Genomic DNA, 21,845 nt, shown 5'->3' on the forward strand with positions numbered 1-21,845 from the left:
ATACAATAGATGGCATTGAAGAAATCTGCCACAAATTTTTGGTTGTGGGTCATACCCAAAATGAAGGTGATGCCATGCATGCGTTGATAGAGTGAGAGAAGAAGAGGTGTCTGAGAGGTGGACCCATATACATACCAGGACAATTAGCCCCTATTATACGATTAGCAAAGAAAACTGGCAAACCATATTCTTGTAAAGAAATGGACACACCAGATTTCATCGACTGCAAATACCTACAAAATACTGTAGGCAAAAATTTTAATCAAAATACTGCAGGCGAGAAGGTGTTATGGACAGACATCTGTGTTTTAAAATGCGTAAAAAAATCTTGGTAAATTTTTTATAAGAGGTCATACGCCCAAAATGATTTTAAAGAAATTGACAAGAGATATAAAGTGCGAGGTCAAGCACCCATCATAGAATTAAGAAAGGCGTTTGCGTCTCCACCTGCAATACCTGACGAAAAGAAAAAGGACCTTGTAGATCTCTGTAGTTCCAATGCTATTCCCCAACAATATTGGGAGTTTTATAAAAACTTTAAATCAACCCGGAGCACTCCGAGTGATTAATTTTATTAAATGTTATTGATTATTTTTATTTTAATGTACGCAATAAAGACTTATTTTTTAAATATTCCCATCTTTTATTTAATACCTATGTCAAGAGTATGGATGCTGTAAGAATAGTTAGAATTTATGATGCAGATGTGAGTGGAAGTCAAAGCCAAAGAGCTCCGAGCAAGACTTGGCATGATCAAATCAACCGGACACTGGAGGTTGGTTGTCAAAAGTAGGTATAATTGGTGGGTGTGCATGAGAAGATTATGAAATTTGAGGAAACTAGGTGTGTGTCAGTAGGTACATTACTGTGTGTTGGTCTATCCACTCTACCACTCCCGTGAAATAGTGTGATTGTAGTTGATTAGAATACCTTAATCAACATTCCTGCAGTGGTTACCTAATATGTGGATATACTGTTATCACTGACTGATGTTTTGAGATGACCTCAATAAAGAACATTATGTTAACTCAATATTGCAAAGTTGTCAGTTCCATAGAGTGACATGTCTATTTATTTTCAGTATTCATACAGAGTTGTCAGCTCCATAGAGGGTTATGTCCGATTATTGCTTAAAACTATTATAATCATTATGATAATTTACAAAAACAACTTGAACCCTAAAACTAAATACTATTCATTACATATTTCACTAAAAAGATAATACAAATAATAAACTGTCACTTTTTTACAAGTCAGTTTAGGAGAGTCAAAACTTTGATCAGCCATTACTCAAAACTACTAATTTCTAGTTGTCCCACTATGGAACTGAGCCATCGATATATTTATGTCCTGATCTCAACATCAAAAAGATGTTTTTGATGTATAATGACCAGTGTCTACCGGAATTAAACGTTAGTCATGGTTTATTCAGTAACATATTCAACAATAAATTCAATATTGGCTTTGGTAGCCCCAGACAAGATGTTTACGTGTAACTGATTTCAATCCTGAGCCTGTCCAACGTGCCTATGTGAAAGAGGCAAAGTTGACGTACGTACAAAAACTTCTCGGGAAACACTAAGGAGAAGACTGGAGAAATGTTCCAGGACTAGAATATTACAAAAGGTGTTGGACCAAAGAAATGAAATAAATGATGAATCCCTTAACGATCTGGAAGAGGATGAACCCATGGAAGAAGTATTCAATTTTGTTTAGTCCAGATATTTTACACTATTTATATTATTATAGACCACTAATGGTTACCATACTAAAATAATGTAACAGAAAAATTCAAATTGTGTTATTTAATTAATTATGTAGGTATACCGATATACCAATTCATTTTATGGACATATTTATATTATGTATTGTCATATTTTGGAATAGATCAGCAGGTGTAGACTTACCCCCAGTGTCCCAAGATAATGAATAATATTAATTTGCAAACTCTAAAAAAAACAAAAAAAAAACCTACTTAAATAAAAAGCAACTTTTGATGTCATAAAAAATATACATGACTTGATGCTTCTTGCATAAATAGGTGAGTCTTTTTTGCACTCCCTCATATTCTTTACACTGGCCGCCACTGTCGGGAGAGTTTGGGATATAAAAGATAATATTATTTTATTTTTGGAAATGAAGAATATTACAGACTTTCCCGAATAAACTAATAATGCGAGTTTGTGATTTTGCATTTAGTCTGGACATCGTGACACACTTAAATACGTTTAACACCGTGTTGCTAGGAAAAAAAATATATGCCCATGATATGGTAAAGTTTGAATGGATTTCAATTAAAACTCAAGTTATTCCTTCGACATTTATCAAATAAAAGTGTAGACCACTTTCCAACTTTGAAATTGCTGAAGATACCAGAATATAAGTTTGAAGAATATGGTGATTAACGCTCTGAATGAGATTTGGGGACTTCCGAAAAATTGAGACAAGTTTAGCAAAAGTACGCGATCCATTTTCAATAGATATTGGTAGTGTACCGATAGAGCTACAACTTGAGATTATTGATCTGCAGTGTGACCCTGATTTAAGGGTGAAGTCCGTCGTGAAGAAATCTGCAAATTTTATAACGCAATTAATTCGGAATTACTAAACACTATTGTTTTCACTTAACACTATTTTTAAAATTGAACAAATATCAATGACATACAATTAATAATGTTTTTTTGTATGGTAGTCTATGAAACATGGGTGCACACACAAGGCAACGTTACACTCACGACACATGTAGCGAGTCTCTTTTCTCTGTGGTGGCCTTTTTGAGGCATGCACACAAAACATCGACGTTGGGCTTTGCTTCCTTTGGTCTCTGTGGGTGGAACTGGTCGTAGGAAGTGTCTTTCGGTGAGCGTTATAGGGTTATCATTTACTCATCTACCACCAGATGATGATGCTCTTGGAGTATGATATTTTTGAACCATCTGGACTATGAGATTCTCTTTGTGTATCTTGTGATTTGGCAGATCGATACAAAAAGAACGCATTGACGAGTGCGATCTCCAATAGTCGGAAGAAAACTTTCTTGTACCATTTTATTGTCTTCCGACTCACTGCTCCAAGTTCTAAAATTCTGTCAACATTGTCGACACTTCCCATATGTTTTCTATAGTCGACGACAGTTTCCGGTTTACGCTTCTTCAATCCAGTTGAATAGTCTATTTTCGGCGTTTCAACCATGTTATTGGAATTAATACTAGACAGCATAAACCGTTAAAATAGTATGATATTACGCGCGCGTGAAAACTTACAGTTTGCGAAAAATGCACATGTTAGAACTTTTCTCTGTGACGCCAAAGCAATGTAAAGCAAAATAAAGTCACAAACTGTTTTGATATATTTTCTAAAGGTTAAAAAGTTATATACAAATAGCCATAGATGGCACTGGTATACATTTTTACCACAGAACTCCCATACATTTACACTGACGTTTATTTGCATTCATACTCTTGTTACGAAAATTTCGTGCGGATGGTGATATTCGTCCATACGCTCGGAAAGGTTAATATTTGTTGAGGTAACGTGGTATTTGAAAAACGAAAACTTTCATGTGGTCAAAAAATATGCGATTGGATGCATAATACAGCAAAAACTGGATACCCAGTGACAACTGAACAGTTAATCGTGAGTGTAGAAAAATATTTGAAAGATATGAAACGTCCATGTGCGTTATTTAAAAATGGGAGACCAGACAGAACATGGGTAAAAGCATTTATTCGGAGGAACGCTACTATTTCTACCAGAATATCACAAAAGCTGACAGCGTCAAGAGCCGGAATAACAGGTGCAGAGCTATTAGGAACTGTTTACAGTACACTTCAATACATTATCTCGTAAAAATGGCCTCTGTAACGAGACCGAAACGTCAAGGAAACAAGGAGAAAGAAAATGCGGTGGCAACCCGAAAATGGATTACGAATAATTAAATCTCTCAAAAAAATATTTAGCTGGATTACATGGGGGAAGGGGAGGGGTATTAATGTAATAATTAATAAATTGGAATTAGCCGAGAACATCAAACGGTTTCAGGTAGACGTAAAGGTAGTAAAAAAAAGAAATCTATTAGCAGCAAGAGCGGAAGATACTTTCACTTTAACCATACCAAGGAAACAATAACTGTAACATCTATTGATAAAATTTATAGTTGAACCTGGCAATCAGCCTACAGATTAGAAGTAACAATATACAACTGCTATGTTTCCTTTAAGCAGCATGGAGCTAATTTATGGAAGTCCTTCATTTGATTTCTCATCAAGAGATAACAATTATGAATACTATAAACCTGATGAAATCGCTGAAATATCCTCTGATTCAAATATGACTGTCATAGAAATCATAGTAAGTAATATTAACTATTATGTAATAATGTCAATGATAAATTGGAAAATGATACCAAATAATATACAGAAAGGATAAGATCAGCGATGACCAGTGAAGTTGGATGTTCCAGAGTGTTTGTGACATCCAAATCATCGCCAACACAATACTATTCTGCAAGAGCTGCCTTTCTTGGAAAATGTTAATCTTCGTCAGCCATTTTTATAGCAGTAAACACATCAGATGTTTTAATGATCCGGAACATTCGACAGCTTCCGATGACATCTGAAAAATAAATACCGTGAAATCAACTTTTATTATTGTTTAGGGTCAAGTTTAAAATCACTATGACAGATGGATTTCGGACAATTTGGCAGAAATTTTGCAAGAACGCGATTCTGACAACTGATTAATAGTGTTGCCAGTACATACCTAAAATTAATTCAATGATCTATCTATCCCTAAAAGAAAAAACCATTTTTTTTTTCAGTTCGGTACATGTTCAAACACACGCGTTAATATGATCTTACTCCCCACTTGTATCTTAACCACTGAGAATTGCCAATAAAAATGGCGTATTTCAAAAAAATACTACCTTATTCTTAGGTCATTAATTATTATAAAACAATCATTATTCGTAGGATGTTTTATCACATTTGAATGGTCCAAGACATTCAGTCAAACTTATAATCAGTATCTTTAGAATTATCTTCAAATGTGTTAATCGTTCCCATTTTTTGAATAATAAAATGCCTAATTCTTGTCAAATTTGGGATTAGAGAGTCAATTGGGATTACAGAGGTCAACATTTCACTATATAATGTTAACAACAATTTTACTAATGGTTTTATAAATACGTTCAAAAATTAATAAAACTAAAAAAACTTAACACCACTGCACATGGATGTACTGAAATATGACTATATTCTAAAACAGAATTAACGTTTAAAAGAATACTATTTTATGTAACAAAAATACTTTATGAAGTCATCAAATGTTTAAAATAAATATAAAGGATAATAAGGCTTCAAAATTATATAAATAGATTATCTACAACATTTAAGGAATGTCCAGGCTTATTTTCTGAAAATACCATAAAATCTCCATTTTTACCTACATGTGGGCCCTTAAGGTGACGCATCAGTGAAACGCCAAATAATTTTCAACTGTACGCGCGACGAAATTTTGGACTCGCTGCCATTCACTGAGAGAATGTTGACCCGGGAACACGTCACTTTGCTGCGTGATAGCGACGGGTCAATTAATTCTAAAATCGTGTAAAGATGACTAAAAACGTTACCCATTTACTTTAAAAAGAAAACATGTCAATGAATATATTATTATTGTTACTAATAGAACAATAAACAGAACATAAAATGGACGTATGTTGGATTTATATGACAATTAATATTTCGTTTGACAGGCGTCATTTTCACCCGCCACCCGCAATCCGCGCATCGCCTAGCGACGATCTTTTTAGACCGTGCCTCAACTAATGCATGGCCTTAAGAGGACGTTCTACAGAATTGGCCTTGAGAATTGAAAATATGATTTTTTAACATGTGGTCCATAATATCTGGTCTACTAGTTAATATAAAAAAGTTGTTTGTGTTAATAAATTTGCTCTGTGACTGATCGGACTCATATTTCACATTTATTTCATCAGGGCTGTCGAAGACATAAATCATAATATATATTTATAATTTTAAATTTTTATTTATAATATATATTATTTAAGTTTTGTGCATCTAATGCCGGGTCCACACTGGCAACAAGTTAATTTGCTGGCAACCTCGTTAGATTTTACGATAATTATTGTAAAATTTCTTAAGCAATTATGGTAAGTATCGTAAAATTTAATGAGGTTGCCAGCAACTTGTTGCCAGTGTGGAAATGGCTTAATATCCACTGTGGTTCACGTAGTGGCATGGACCTGGGGTTAGCTAATTCAGGAAGTCAACACCCATGATAGAATTTTTTCCAGTTTTGGTTGCATTATATTCCAAAACTCTTCTGTAAAAATCTTTTCCGAGTTTATAAATGGAAATTTCTCGGTGTACATAGTAAACAAACCTACGAATAAAAAAAGACAAAAAGGAACATACTGATTCATCGCAGTAAAATCTGGTAATCAAATTCGCCATTTTGAAAAGCGACGATTTTGCGTAAACAAATATCACGTGGTCTGTACGTGTGCGGCAAACTTCGAATGTGTTTGTAATTTTGTGCAAAGTGCGAATGTAATGTTTTCAAATAATTGATATGGATTAATTATACCATCGTATTATTTTCTCGAAATCATAAACATACTATAATAGTATTTGAGTATCAACCTATGTTCAATTTGAATTGGGTTATAATAAAATATACCCGTATATATTATATCAATAGTATGTTTGCTACAAAATCCACCCAAGTTATCAGTACGTACTTGCACAGGTTTGATTAAAAACCATGATGAAATTAACATTTAAAAAATATGAATGCTTAATATTATTTTGACAGCCCTGTTTTCTGATCGGCTTCATCTTGCAGGTGTTCATAAAATAATAATAATTCTCTGTGGGCAGAAATTATCAGTAATAATAATAATATTTCTTGAAATAAAATCTCAAAGATCAATTTAAATTGATGTAGTTAGGACGAGCAGAGGTCCTTTTTATACTGAATTATATTTGAAAGGCGGGCTCTTCAGCGGGCCCTTAAGTGCTTGGCCAGAGTGAACACGCGGGCAGCGGCGTGTGAAACTCAAATGTATAACCGTGTGTGAAATGCTCAAAAAAAAGACACTGTCTACGAACATTCCACATCGACTGTGGAAAGGAGTTAATTCACACTAATCAAATTTTACAGGAGGTACAAAAAACGTTTTGATAATGAATTTTGGCCAAAGTCTAAATATAAAATAGACACAAACTTGAAGTGCATGATGATTAATAATTTGGTGTTTTTTTTTCCCAATCTGTAATTAAAAAATGAAGTTATTAAAGAAAAACTAATAAAAATGAGGGTTAAGTCATTTTACCTGACAAGAAATTGGTAGGTATCAACGTATCTGGAGTTAGACACGTACATTATTTTACTTGCGATTTATGTTATTACTATAATATATTAACATAAAGCAGTGCATAATAATATTAGTCCATGGGTGGCCAACCCGCGGCCCACTGGGTGTCAACTTGTGGCCCGCGGAGCAATGAGAAAACAAAAATAATATCAAATGCTGCCGCTAGATGTGCTAATTTCGCAAATTGAGATTCGATTTTGGCCTGCTCGAATTTGAATTCGCACGCGAACATGCACATACTCCTTTTTTCATTTTTTCAATTCTCCAACGCCATCTCATCTTATGTCAGAAAGTTATATCACTGATGGCATTTTATTTATTTTCGATTTAGTTAGCCACCTACAATAATGTTAATAGTCGTCTACAAGGAAAATATCAATCAATTAATAACGTGTATAATATTATTTCCGCATTCCCGACGAAACTTGGGCTTTGGGAACAACAGTCAAGGACAAAAATCTTCCATCACTTTCCTACATTGTTATTGCAACCAGACGTGACGCAGGGAGCGGCGGATAAAATACGTTTCGTTGATATCCGACTTTAACATTGAATTTGATAACCGATTTCAAGATTTTGTAAAGCACCTTGTGCTTTATGCTGAATTTGCAAAGCCATTCTCCATATACGTGAATTTATAACCGGGAAATTTACAAATGGAACATTGTGAAATATGGTGCGATGAACCGTTAAAGGAGAAATTCCATCAGGTTGGTTTGGAAGAGTTTTACAAAACATATTTGGACGAGGAGACATATTCTGCATTTTACAAACATGCTCTAATGATGACTTCACCATCCGAAAACACTTACACGTGTGAAAAGCTTTTTAGTCGGATAAAGCATATCAAATCCCGAGTGAGAACAGGAATCACTGATGTGCATTTGGAAAACTGTTTGCGTGTAGGAACAACCTCACTTGGTATCGATATTGATGCACTTAGTTCTGCTACACAAAATCAAACCTCTCACTAAAATTTATTATTTTTATATTAGGTATTTTGTTTATTTTTTATTCTTTAAAAAAAGTCTAATACAATAAATATGTTTGATTCTCATTTATGTTTTATTTTATTAATATATATAATATATATTTCTTTTTTGTTTTGTATTATAAAAAAAGTCGGTTGTGCGGCCCGGTAGGAAATCTCATCTTTAGAATCAGGCCCGGCTGCTGAAAAGGTTGGCAACCCATGTATTAGTTTATTACAATGATATTAATCGTAAATTAAAGCGAATTGAAAACAATTTCAATTGAGAAGTGTTTTTGACATCACATAACCTATAAATCGCATGGCGGTGTTTTTAGTGAATTAGCAAATATTGTAATACTTTACTCAGATATATAGTAAGGGAGGTGTGAGATGGGGTAGGTTGATTCCAATGAGTAGAAGGATTTGTGCGTGATAAAGTAAACCCAGTTTATTTCCCTTAACCACAAAAAGATACAATTCTTAATACAGATTCGTACTATGATGTTAATGAATTTTACAGTTAATAATTAAGCCAATTACTCATAGTCAGAAAACTTACCTAATTTTTAGAATAGGTCCTTCGATTAAAATTGCCTTAGGGATGAAAGTCGAGGGTTTCTACTTCTAAATGTCACTAGTGATGCTAATTGCATGGGTTTCAAATTATGTTAGTGTGTATGTGTGTGTAGGAAATACCTTAAGCATGCCTGAGCTGAGTTAATACGTCATGCACCACCTGGCGGATGACGGTGGCCAAAGCGAGCTGCCTTGCGCTCTCTGTCGTGACGCTGGTGACGTTCTGCCCAGCTGCTGGCTGCACCGGAACTGCCTCCTCCTGGTTTGCTGAGGAGTCCACAGGGCTCCGGTGATTCGGCTGCGCTGGTGGCTGGACTGGTGTGGCTGACGGTTGTTGGGTGAGTCCTCGGTGGCTTGCTGTGTGCCGTCAAGTGGTACCACACGTCGCAGTGCGGTGACCAGTCCTTCCATCCTGGCAAGCATTATCTGGTGGAATTCACCGGGTCTTGATGACGAACAGGCTGGTATGTCTGAACCGTCTGGTGTGCTGAACCTGATGGGGCCGCTGTCGGAACTGTCCTGAGATGTTGCTGAGCAGCTGTCATCGAGCCAAGGTGATGGAATTGGTGATGCGACTGGCGTCCACTGTAGTGGGTCCTTGTGCAATGTTGTCGTCGGTGCCTGGTGTCCAGATGAGGTGTCTTCTTCCATGGTGCGGAATCTGGCTGCGGCTGCTCTGGTAATGCACATTGCGACGTTGACAAGTTCACGGAGTGATGTGATGATCAAACACGGTGACTGATCGCAAAGACGGCGTTGTGTTTGAACGCAGCGGACTGCACAACAAGTCTGTAAAAAGAAAATGATCAGCTAAATTGAATTTTACTTTACGGGGTCACCACTGAGGTAAGGGAGGTATGGTGAAGATGACCCAGTAGGTTACGATGAGTAGAAGGATTTGTGCGTGATAAAGTAAACCCAGTTTATTTCCCTTAACCATAAAAAGATACAATTGTTAATACAGACCCGTACTATGATATTAATGAATTTTACAGTTAATAATAACGGAGATGTGTTGCAAGAAAATTACTAATCGTGAGATCGTGGATGCGACTAGAAGTTAGAACGGCTTTAATACGTGTTATTTTGATCTCTTGCCCCCTTGCTTTAATAGTGATTTGAGACAAAGGAAATACCAAGTTAGCTTGGGGAGAACGACCGGTGGGTGCATGTCATTGTTTATCGCATGACCGATGGTGAGTTCATGCCCTGGTAAACAAATTCGTAGAAAACTGTCTCTGTTTGTATTACGACATAGCGTTATCAATTAATTAATAGTATATTTCATGATACAAAGTTGCACCATTGCATTCTTGCACGATCGGACAAGTAATTTTCTCGCAATAACAACTGACTTGTTATTGATGTGTTTGCATTCCTGAATTCAAACTGTTCAAATTATCACATGTTATTGTGAGGCGGTTGCTCAACCGAGTTCACTGACCGCAGAATGTGCCGCTGGCCAATGGTTTGAGATTGATTTGAAAGACATACTTAACCCTTTAACAGCCACTGACGAGTGGTTCTCGTCATGGGCGTCTACTTTCGTGCGCCCGTGACGACCGAAACTCGTCGCGCCGTTTTTGAGCCTAATATGAGTCATATATTTATTTTTTCAATTTTAATACGTGTATTGACATCTATGGGCAAGCTCTGCAGGCAGAAATGTTTGAAAAGTCAAATACGTCGCGAGAATAAAGGGGATTCCTGAGAGGCCCGTTCAGGGTTACCGATTTCTTCCCATGTACTGAGAAATTTTTGACTCATTAGTTCGCACCGCTATCGCGTAATAATTGGTCGTCGGGATGATAGTCTGATTTGCGTTCTAATTGAAAGATTTTGCATTTTTTCTTATTGAAATTTAATTTGTGTTGAGTTACGAAGTGTTGTGAGTATTTATATTTATATTTCGCGTATGATTTGCGTATACAAGTGTTATATTTACGAGTTTACTTATTGAATTGAAACATTTTCGATGTTTTCAGATTGAAAATTTTATTAGTGTCGAGTGACTAAGTACTGTGACTATTTTTATTTATATTTTGCATTCAATTTGGACAAACAAAAGTGTTATATTTACGAGTTTAGTTTACCAATTTTTCCAATTCAAAATGGATGAATATTGTAAAGATGGTGAAATTGACAATCTTTTAGAAACGATTGAATCTGAAGACGATAGTGATGATTCCAAAGTTGATGAAGTTGACGATACTTTGGAAGTTGAAGAAAATGAACCAACTACATCCGAAGCTACTGAAAGGCCGACATTTGAGTGGAAATCGGATTTATTTGACCCGCGCGCATTTTCATTCGATGATACTGAATCGGGATGCAAAGCAGATAGTTTAGCTTCGGATGCAATTGAAATGGATTATTTCAAGTGTTTTATGCACATTTCCTTTATTGAAATGATAGTGCGAGAGACAAATAAACAATTTAAATTTGCTACAAAAAATATCACGGTTCTGAGTGATCGTTTACGACGATGGGTAGACTGCACAACCGATGATATATACACATTTTTGGGAGTGTGCATGTGCATGCTCATGTCACGTAATTCTCGCAACAAAATTACTGAACACTGGTCTATCAAAAGAATGTTGTTTTCACCGTATTATTCCGAATCAATGTCCAGGAATCGTTTTGAGCTCTTGCATCGAATGTTGCATTTTAGCGATAATGAAACCCAAATTCCCGGAGATCGATTGTACAAGATAAGACAGATCTTGCAAGAGCTGAAAATTTCTTTCAAACAGTACTTGTATCCTTATCAAAATTTGTGCATCGATGAGAGTCTTCTTCTCTTCAAAGGGAGGCTTTTATTTCGCCAATTTATCAGAACGAAGGCAAGTCGTTTCAGCATTAAAATTTTCGTAATGGCCGATTGTAAAACTGGCTTTGTGTTAGATATAATAATTTATACAGGGAAACAAACAGAAATTCAGAAGAAAAATTACATCGGAATATCAGGCAACGTTGTGGTGACATTACTTGAACCGTACTTGGAACGAGGACATACGCTTTTCATCGACAATTGGTACAGCAGCCCAACATTGTTCAAGTACCTGTATGACCACCGGACAAATGCCTGCGGAACCGTGAGAAGAAATCGAATTGGGATGCCGAAATTCGTAAAAAAATTGAAGAGGGGAAACCGAGGCATTTCACACTGACGAAATGATGGCATTGGCGTGGAAAGACAAAAAAGACGTGACAATGTTGACCACAGTGCACAAGAATGTATTCAAACCGACGGGAAAAGTAAACTATGTGACAAAAATTCCTATTTCAAAACCCGAGTCCATCGTGGACTACAACAAAAACATGGGCGCTGTAGACCAAAGTGACATGAAGCTTTCATCCGTAAACTCATCACGAAAAACCCTGAAATGGTACAAAAAACTTTTTTTCCATCTATTAGATTTATCATTACTGAATGCGCATATATTGTACCAACAAAAAACTGGTAAAAAACAGCCCTTAGGTGACTTTCAGTTGAACGTTATCGATCAACTGATTCAAAAACACAGGACACAGCCTAAGACAAATTTGAAGCGGAAGGTGCCGCTACCCACTAGGCTTACGGAGAGGCTGGGTAAAATACCACCCACGGACAAAAAAAATAGTGCCACCAAAAGGTGTTACGTATGTTATAATACAAAAAACAATAAGAAACGTAGGGAAACGCGGTTTGTGTGCAAGCAATGTTACATTGCACTATGCTTTGAACCGTGTTTCGAAATTTACCATACGGAAGAAAACTTTTAGAGATGTTTATGTGGACAGTGAAAATAATACTGATATTGCAAAAAAAATGTGTATTTGTAAAATTTATAAATTTTTTGGTACTGTTCGGTTAAAGCGGATACAGCGGAAAACGCATTTTGAAAATAGCCGATAAACTGGATTATTTATTAGTTTGGGTTAGTTTAGGTTGGGATAGGTTAGGTTAGGTTAGGTTAACCTAACAAATAATCCAGTTTATCGGCTATTTTCAAAATGCGTTTTCCGCTGTATCCGCTTTAACCGAACAGTACCAATTTTTTTTTTGAATTTTTAAAAAATATTTTTGAACTATTTCTTGTAAATTCGCAGTGTTGTGATAACCCTAATCTTGTAACTTCAAGATGTGATTTTAAACGCTAACCGTTCTTGTCAGGATTATTTGTTGCTTCCATATTAACACCACACATTTCAAGAATCATTTTGCTTCGTTCTGTTGCCATTTTCACTGTGTTTAAACTTTAAATGATTTTTTATGAAGAGACTGTCGAAATCCGTGTTAACTGTCTAACGACTGAGCGAGAAATGTATGTGGCTTAAGACTTCCTTCTGGTTCATAACTTACCCGGTCGGCCGGCAGAGTTTAGTAAAACTACCATTATTTTCATACATTTGCAGCGTAAGATGCATAATGCCTTTTTCCTTTCCGTAAAAGATTACTTGAACGACTAATAATGTCATTGATGTGGAATAAATCCTTTTACCTGGATGCAAATTTCAAACATACTTCTTTTTTAAAAATTAAAAGCTTAAATTTGATAATAATTTGGCATTTTGCAGCTTACATCCTTTAGACAGTTCGTGTATTTAATTGTGTGTAATGCTTTTATTCAATAAAACCCATTTTGCAAAAACTGAGGGTTAAATCCTTTTGCCTTTCCACAGTCGACATGCGTTGCGCACACCGCTGCCGCCCCAGCGCCTGCTCGACCACCGTGTTCTCGCAAGTGTTGCCAATGCCTTTAGTTGTAATTGTGTGTCTAGTTTGTTGGTTACACACATCACCGCATAATTATAAATATTGGGTAATTGTGCCCCAGATGCCCACATGAGCTTTTATATATATTTTTAACGAAAACAGTTTATTCCATGTACACAATTTTATTAAATACCTTTTTCTGTCGGCGCATATGCTTTTCGATCCAATAATTGTTAATTTAAAATTTGAAATTTTCATACATTTTGATGCATCATTATCACAAATTAAGATTATATTAGGTAATATTAGGTTGGGTGGGGTAAGTTAGAATAGGTTAGGTTTGGTCTAAAAAGAAAGATATAAAATCTCATGACTGCATCTGTAGCACATTTAAGCCGCGTTGACACGGTCCAAGTACACTTGGACCGAGTGCCATCCAAGCGCACTCGTACGAGACATCTTCATACTAATTATTCCTATCCAAGCTAACTTGGATGAGTAGGACGCGGTCCGAGTAGCTTGGATATGAATAATTAGAATGAAGCTGTCATTTGGATGGCACTTGGTCCAATTGTACTTGGACCATGTCAACGCGCTTTTACCAAAATATTAAATATTGGCAAAAAAATGGGTCTTTTTACTGGTTCTCCGCCACCGGCCGCTGTCATCTGTCAGTGAGCGCAGTGTTGCCAACCGAACTATAATTATAGTACATTTTGATTCGCGTACTATTCGAAAAGTTACATTTTCGTCTGCGTACTATTAAAAAAGTATAGTACGTCAAAAATACCACAATTAAAAAAATGCAATTTTTTTATAGTACTTATTCCACTTTAATTAATATATTAGGACCGGTTTCGTCCGCCTCAGTGGGACATTTTCAACGTTGAAAATGTCCCACTGAGGCGGACGAAACCGGTCCTAATATATTAATTAAAGTGGAATAAGTACTATAAAAAATAGCATAAATAAGATCTCAGTGTGCGATTTTAGTCAATGGACATGGTTTTGCGTTGTATACCTACTCTAAAAAAACTAACGTGACAGTTAATGACGGCGGCCGGTGTTAGCATTTTTCGGTCGTAAGAGGTGTTATAATTAAGTAGGACATCGGAATTTCTCGAATTCTCCGTTATGTTTGTGACAAACAACTTTCATTTTCTCTACACGTACTATAATTTTTGCCGAAATACTATAATGGCTTGGACCGCGTACTATAATTCGATGACAAAAAGATAGCTAAAATTCAAAATGGCGACTGACAGATTACGATGACGGAGAACCAGTAAAAAGCACCAAAAAAATATCAGTAGATCTACTGTAATTTCAATAGACATGGCAACGCTGGACTTCTAGCACTACAAACTACAATATTTCTTTCTAGACACTTACCTCAAATAGCAAATCGTAGGGCAAACAAAATGGAGTAGGCCAACGCCATTCACTGTACCAGTACTGCAAAGAGTGCAAAGCCGTTGACGAAAACTGCACCATACCGTATAGAATATAGATTATTCAACAGTGTGAAAATCCTAGCGTTGTGACGTTGAAATGCCGAGCAGATTGGGCCATTTGTAGGATCTATATAAGATGGGAAGAATTTTAAATCTAAATAAGGGTGGAAATTTATTTCCAATTTACTTACATACTTAATATAATTGTGTGTACAAAACAATAGTAATATTATGTAGGTTGAACAACCCAAAAATACAAAAACAATTTTCACGACCACGTGTTTCAACATTAAAAGTAATCCAAAAACAACTCACCTTTTCCAATAACCTTCCTTATATATATAATATCTTGAACATTCTTTGCAACAAATTAGCCAATTTGGGAATATATTAATAAATTATAACCAACTGTTAGAAACATGGAAACAGAAACTGATGGAAACTCAACTTACAACATCATAATAAATAACAAATAACAACTACCGACACCAACCGGCGTCTGGCGTCTATGGACAGCCATAAATAATTAAATAATGATTAATGATTTACCATAGACCAGTGTTGCCATATTTTCAAAATGGAATTATAGTACAGAGCCTCCAAAATTGGGTCTAGGACGATTTGGCACCGGGACAACTGGACGCCACGCAATTCAAAAATAAATAGACGTAAGGTACTTATACATACATTTAAAAAATATATTCAATATTATTATTTATATACAAATTATTATATTACTATGATTTAATAGTTCGTGAGAATTCAAATATGCACACGTAAATAATGATTTATTTTAATCGTGCATATATTTAAGTTCCAACGAAAAAAGAGTTTTTTATTTTTATATATAGCCTTAGGCATGGTAATTCTCAATCCGCAATAGAAAAAAACATTATGTTTAGAGTAAAATTAATTAAAACTACTAAGTAGTAGATAGAAACTAATTAAAATTCATCGTCTACGTTCTGTTTACGTGTCTACGACAGTGCGGCGTCCAATTGTCCTGGCGTCCAGTTTCCCATTCCCCCAAAATTATAGTATTTCGGCAAAAAATATAGTGTAGTCCTACAAACTTATCTAACGAACGGTCAAAAATGGAACTTTGAACTGCCAGCGAGAAATTCCGTAGTGGACCGCAGGCTGCTCAATTTTTTGCATTTTCTGAGAAAAAATTTCGCCGCGGGCCATAGGCTGATCGATTTTTAGACGGCTCATTTTTATAGAAGAAAAATTTTGCCGCAGGCCGCTCGATATCAAATGGAGAGTGGTGAACATCTCCTTTTTAGACAAAAATTCGCATGGAAAGTAATTAACGTCTCGATTCTTTAAACAAAAATATTATTGTTAGTTAAAAAACTTAAGTATTTTAGTTCTCCCGAACTGCTTTTTTTATCTAATGTCAATTTTTTTCAGAATTTCCAAAATTATAGTATTTTGGGCGTACCTACCAGTGTTGCCAACTGTACTATAATTATAGTACAATGCTATAATTTTGAATCCGCGAAAAATGTAAAATACTATAATTTTACGCAAATATGCCAAAAATTCTATAATTTTAAAGGATTTAAGATGAAAAATGTTCCTGTACTATAGTTTTTTTTTGAAATACTATACTTTTGACCCTTTTACTATATATTATACTATATTTTAGATACTATAATTATAGTACGGTTGGCAACACTGACATAGACTAGACCAGTGGTAGGCAAACTCATTATTCAAAAGAGCCAAATATCAATAGTACGACGATTGAGAATTCTTTTGAGAGCCAAATTTCTTAAACTTCAAGTATATATTATGTAGGTACACTGTTTAGTAATTTTATAAACTTTAAATAAAGTTTTAAATCTTAATTAAACTATAAGTACACTGAATAAAACTTCATACTTAATAATGATGGTATTTATTGATAAAAATTAAATTGTCAGTAAGGTATCCATACAATTAAATCATGACAAAACACTTAATATCAATCTCCTTGAAAAGTCCGGTTTGTATGTTGTTGTTTTTAATTTTAGGCACGATTCCAGGTTTTCATCAATAAGACAACTTCTCAATTTACTCTTGATAAGCTTCATGCTTGAAAAAGATTGTTCGCATGAATATGTAGAACCGGAAAGTGAAAGTACGGCAAACGCTAGTTTTTTCAACTGATTATGTGAGTCAGGAATACTACCTATTCGAGGTGTTAAAAATCATCATGTCTTCCAACTCCAGGTCTTACAAAGCAGACTACTTATGCTGTGAACCATGTTCATATTTGTTTTTCTCCAACATGTCCATATCAGCAGAGAGATGTTCAAATTTAGAGCTACATAATTCTTTATTTTTAAATCCAGCAATTGCATTTCAAAGTTGCCAATGTCAACATTGAGAGGGAAAAAATGAGGTTTTTTTTAAACAAAAACTGACGTCGCTTTGCTGTTTCTGAATTCCTGAAATCTGTTGAGAAGAGCTTCCCTCTTATTTAAAATTGCTGTTTTGAAATAGCAAACGTCAATATCAGAATGATTTTCTTGGCGATGTTTCAGCAGGCTTGTCTTGCAAATCTTGAGCAAAAAGGGATAATTTGTTTTCGAATGAAATAACTTCTTCTAACGACGAAAAAAATGTGTTTCCTCCCCCCGCAATTTACGATTAAGCTGATTTAGATAAGACGTAACGTCTAACATGAAATAAAATGTTTGGATTAACTGATCGTCCATTATTTCTGGATAGTGAACACCCTTCTCAAGAGAAATACTTTGATTTCTGTTAATAAGGGAGCGAAACATTTTAAAACGTTTCCTCTTGATAACCAAAGTACCTTGTTATGCAGCAGAAGATCTGCGTACTCACTCTTCATTAAAACTAAAAAATCTTTAAATTGGCGACAATTAAGAGCTTGCACTATAATGGACTTGATAATCTTAATCACAAATTCCATAACTTTGCAAATTTCTTCTGGTAATGTCTGCGCATAAAGCGCTTCTTGGCGAATGATGCAATGGTAAGCAAGTATTTTGTGATTATTTTTTTCTTTCAAAATAGTAACACACCCTTTTCTTACGCCAGTCATAATTACTTTTCGCCCTGTCTGTTGAAATTGACACAATTTTATCGAGTAGAATATGATGTTTTTCCATGCACTCAATTACAGCATTATCCTCTCCACGTGCTTGACCTTTGAGTGGCAATAATCCTAAAAGTTCTTCTTTAAGACCAGTAGATGAAATAAGTCGGACAAATTGTGCTGTGAAGACATTTTGACTGTTTTATCTTTCACTATTTTAGTCCGTACGTGGTCATTTGTGGTAGAGCCAAACTCAAGGGGCCAAAGAGCCACATGTGGCTCGCGAGGTGCAGTTTGCCGCCCTCTGGACTAGACCAGTGGTCGGCAAACTCATTAGTCAACAGAGCCAAATATCAACAGTACAACGATTGAGATTTCTTTTGAGAACCAAATTTCTTAAACTTACTATATAGGTAGGTACACTGTTAACTTGATATCATTCTTAATAATAACCTTATTTATTGATAACAATTAAATTGTAAGTAAGGTACCCATAAAATTAAAACATGACAATGACTGAAAACACTTAATATATGAACAATGGCCTTGCATCTCCTTGAAAAGTTAGGGTAAGTCAGGGTTGTACGTTGTTGTTTTTAATTATAGGCACGATTCCAGGTTCTCATCAATATGACGACTTCTCAATTTACTCTTGATAAGGTTCATGCTTGAAAAAGATTGTTCGCATGAATATGTAGAACCGGAAAGGAAAAGAACAGCAAACGCTAGTTTTTTCAACTGATCATATGAGTCAGGAATACTATTCCAGTGGGTCTATTCTATACTTATCGAACACTAAATTGATAAATAGTATCAAACTTAGGGTAGGTTTGTATCAAAATATTAGCACTTATTGTAACAATTACACGAAGCTGGTTTTTATTGTTGCAATAAGTGCGATATTTTAACAGCAGCAAGATAGGTGCTGTTGTACATGTGGCTCGCGAGCTGCGGTTTTGCGACCACTGGACTAGACTGATATATTGTGAAAAGCCAACAGACGCTCAATCAATGCCAAAAGTTTAATTTGTATAAGTAATACTACTGATCAACGGAGATGAACGAACGAGTCGTCGAGCTCTCAAAAGATGTGATTATCGTAATGTCTTTCAATAATCCTGAAATGTTGTGTTATTTACATGTATATTAGTATAAAATAATATAGCAGTGAAAACAATACAAGTTTTACGTTTTCTTTAAAAAAACTTCATAAATTCAATTTAAAAAATAAAAAAGTCTCTCATTTTTAAATATATATGTACCTAGGTACCTAAGTTAACATGATAAATGAACAATAAAAAAGATTAGGAAAATTTTACAGGTTGTTTTGGTTCGAATGATTACTAAAATGTCAATTAAATTTCTGTACATTAGAGGATAAGCAACGGAAGTCCAGTTTTTACCGTTTCTGAGTTAAATATGCAAAAAAAATATTCTATTTCATTACACAAATGAATGAAACACTGAAGTCCATAAGTAGTAAATTAACCGATATAGCTAATTAAAAAATCACTGAAGTCCAATTAACTTTAGTGCATAAACAACGGATGTCCTTTTTACGATGCTTATGCTCCAAGAAGAATGTTAATAAACCATTATAATAATTCCATAAACACGGACGTCCAACAAACGTTAGGTAGATACATATTATTATCAATCTATACTATAACTTTCGTTTTTCTTTATACAAATCCATACGCTCAGTCGGATTTCGACAAAATTCGGACAGTAGACGTTTTAACCCGTTGCACCCCGGGGACGCATCAGAGCCGGAGTGCGTGGTCGGGGTCTCGAATTTCAGTTTTAACCCGTTGCACCTCGGGCACAGTTTTACAATAATAAATTGAATTTGTACTACTTTTTAAGATATTTAAATGCAATCATCATCATCAGCCTAAATCTATCCACTGCTGGATGAAGGCCTCTTCAAGCTGCTTCCACTTATCTCGGTCCTGTGCATTGCGTTGCCACGTACTTCCGCAGAACTTTATCATTTCATCGATCCAGCAAAATGCAATAAATGTACTTACAAAAAATTTTAAATCTTATATTTTGTTACTTTTTTAAATTCAATCCTTTGCACTCTACGTAACTTCCGGGCAGCGCCGGGTGATACAGCTAGTTATACATAAATAAGTATTGCAAACATGTTTGATTTATTCTTCAAAGAATATAACCACATGAATGAACCCAAAATTGTGGCTCTATCGCCATATACATATTCAAAATGGATTTTTAATAAAATTAAATAAAAATTTAATTCGGGTTTCATTTGCCAAGCAATGATACCTGTGACGCCTGCGATTGCCCTAATATGAGTCTTAAAGATGTTAATATTTCTTTTGAAGAAAAAGAAATTCAAAGACACCTTTTGGAAGACCACATACAGGAAGCAACTGCAATTAAAGAAGATTGATAAAACTCTTGCAAAAGAAAAATATACCAGTATGAAAGTAATAATGGTTGACTTGGAGAAGTGTTTACCTACATATAGTTTCTATCTGAGAAAATTGTGGACTCTGAATTTTACAATTTACGATTATACAAGTGGTGTGACACAACACTGATGTGGATGAAATAAAAGGTGGAAGGGGTGGCAATAAGTTCGGCTGCTGCTTGATGAAATGGGCATCTAGCAATGTTTTAGCAAATATTGAAGAGCTGACGATTTGGTACTATGATAATTGTCCTTGCCAAAATATATAATAATATCATGATTATGTATATAAGGAAAGGAATTATATATGTAAGGAATATCATGATTGTTTTTTCATATAACTGGCTTCTGAAAACCATTCCTACGCTGAAAATCATAAATCATAACTATTACGAGGCCATACACACAAATGGAGATCGACACTGACCACTCTATAACAGAACGTCAAAAAAGATGCTGAATGGAATGCATATAATTGTTACTCCATGGGATTGGGTTCAGTTTGTAGGGACATGTAAAAGAAACAAGCCTTTTAAAGTTATTATGTAACATGGAGTTAAATGATATAAACAATTTTTGCTCTTTGTATGCATCATCTTCGGTTCCTTTTGTGGCTCGAAAAAAGAATATTGATGGCACACCTTTTTTATTTCTAATGTTGTGTGGTTGCAAATTCGAGCAGATAATATGGGTTATCTCACAGCCGACTCTGTTTAATTTTGTATCTTAAGATGGCGATGGTTATCTACGTTATAAGGCGAAGTTCTCCGATGAAGATTTAGGACGACACTAACACAAACACAACCAATTCCCAAAACACAAAAACCATAGGGCCTGACACAACAGACACCAACTCCGAATCAGATTCGGACTCCAACTTAGACCCGGTTATCCGAGGAGCACTTAAGGAGCTAAGCAGCATCCATGAAGAAACAGATAAGAATAAGCAGATAGATTATTCCAACACAAAATCCGCGCCATGCAAACAGACTCCCTCTCACAACCACATACTCAACACCATCAACATCAACGAGCAACTCTCCAAACAATACAATCACATCTTCAAACGACTCATCATAACCCCACTCCCCATAAACAACTCAACTTCTCCAACCCATCCCAATAACCCACTGCCCCTCGCTCTCAAACACCTCCTTCACACGCACAACCACACACCTCCACGCCTAAAAACACCAACAACGCAAGCACACACCACCAATTCAAAATCCCCCCGTTCATCCTTCACAGGAAAACA

The 21,845-nt window shown here is 35.4% G+C and overlaps 1 protein-coding gene across 2 annotated transcripts; it reads right to left on the reverse strand.

The window, feature by feature from the left end:
• Positions 1-1,974: 1,974 nt before the first annotated feature.
• Positions 1,975-15,629, reverse strand: LOC147078698 (uncharacterized). Of its 2 annotated transcripts, XM_085960380.1 has the most exons (4): positions 15,417-15,598; positions 15,040-15,228; positions 9,066-9,734; positions 1,975-4,614 (listed from the first exon to the last, which is right to left on the reverse strand). In XM_085960380.1, exons 2-3 carry the CDS (start codon positions 15,139-15,141, stop codon positions 9,087-9,089), a joined length of 750 nt encoding a protein of 249 aa, XP_085816506.1. In that variant the 5' UTR covers positions 15,142-15,228; positions 15,417-15,598; the 3' UTR covers positions 1,975-4,614; positions 9,066-9,086. The 2 variants fall into 2 exon arrangements, with proteins under 2 accessions (XP_085816506.1, XP_085816505.1); XM_085960379.1 differs by lacking the exon at positions 1,975-4,614 and having other exon boundaries at positions 8,504-9,734; positions 15,417-15,629.
• Positions 15,630-21,845: the final 6,216 nt, after the last annotated feature.

The sequence above is a fragment of the Rhyacophila brunnea genome, unplaced genomic scaffold (assembly GCF_057557595.1).
Source record: "Rhyacophila brunnea isolate RB1 unplaced genomic scaffold, BYU_Rbru_1.0 scaffold_11, whole genome shotgun sequence".
Taxonomy (NCBI): Eukaryota; Metazoa; Arthropoda; class Insecta; order Trichoptera; family Rhyacophilidae; genus Rhyacophila; species Rhyacophila brunnea.

Bases quoted from the DNA above. Each gene is read 5' to 3' on its own strand.
- LOC147078698 (XM_085960380.1), bottom strand. From the start codon at position 15,141: ATGGTGCAGTTTTCGTCAACGGCTTTGCACTCTTTGCAGTACTGGTAC. The intron at 9,735-15,039 runs GTAAGTGTCTAG...TTCTTTTTACAG, and splicing joins CCTACGATTTGCTATTTGAG to ACTTGTTGTGCAGTCCGCTG.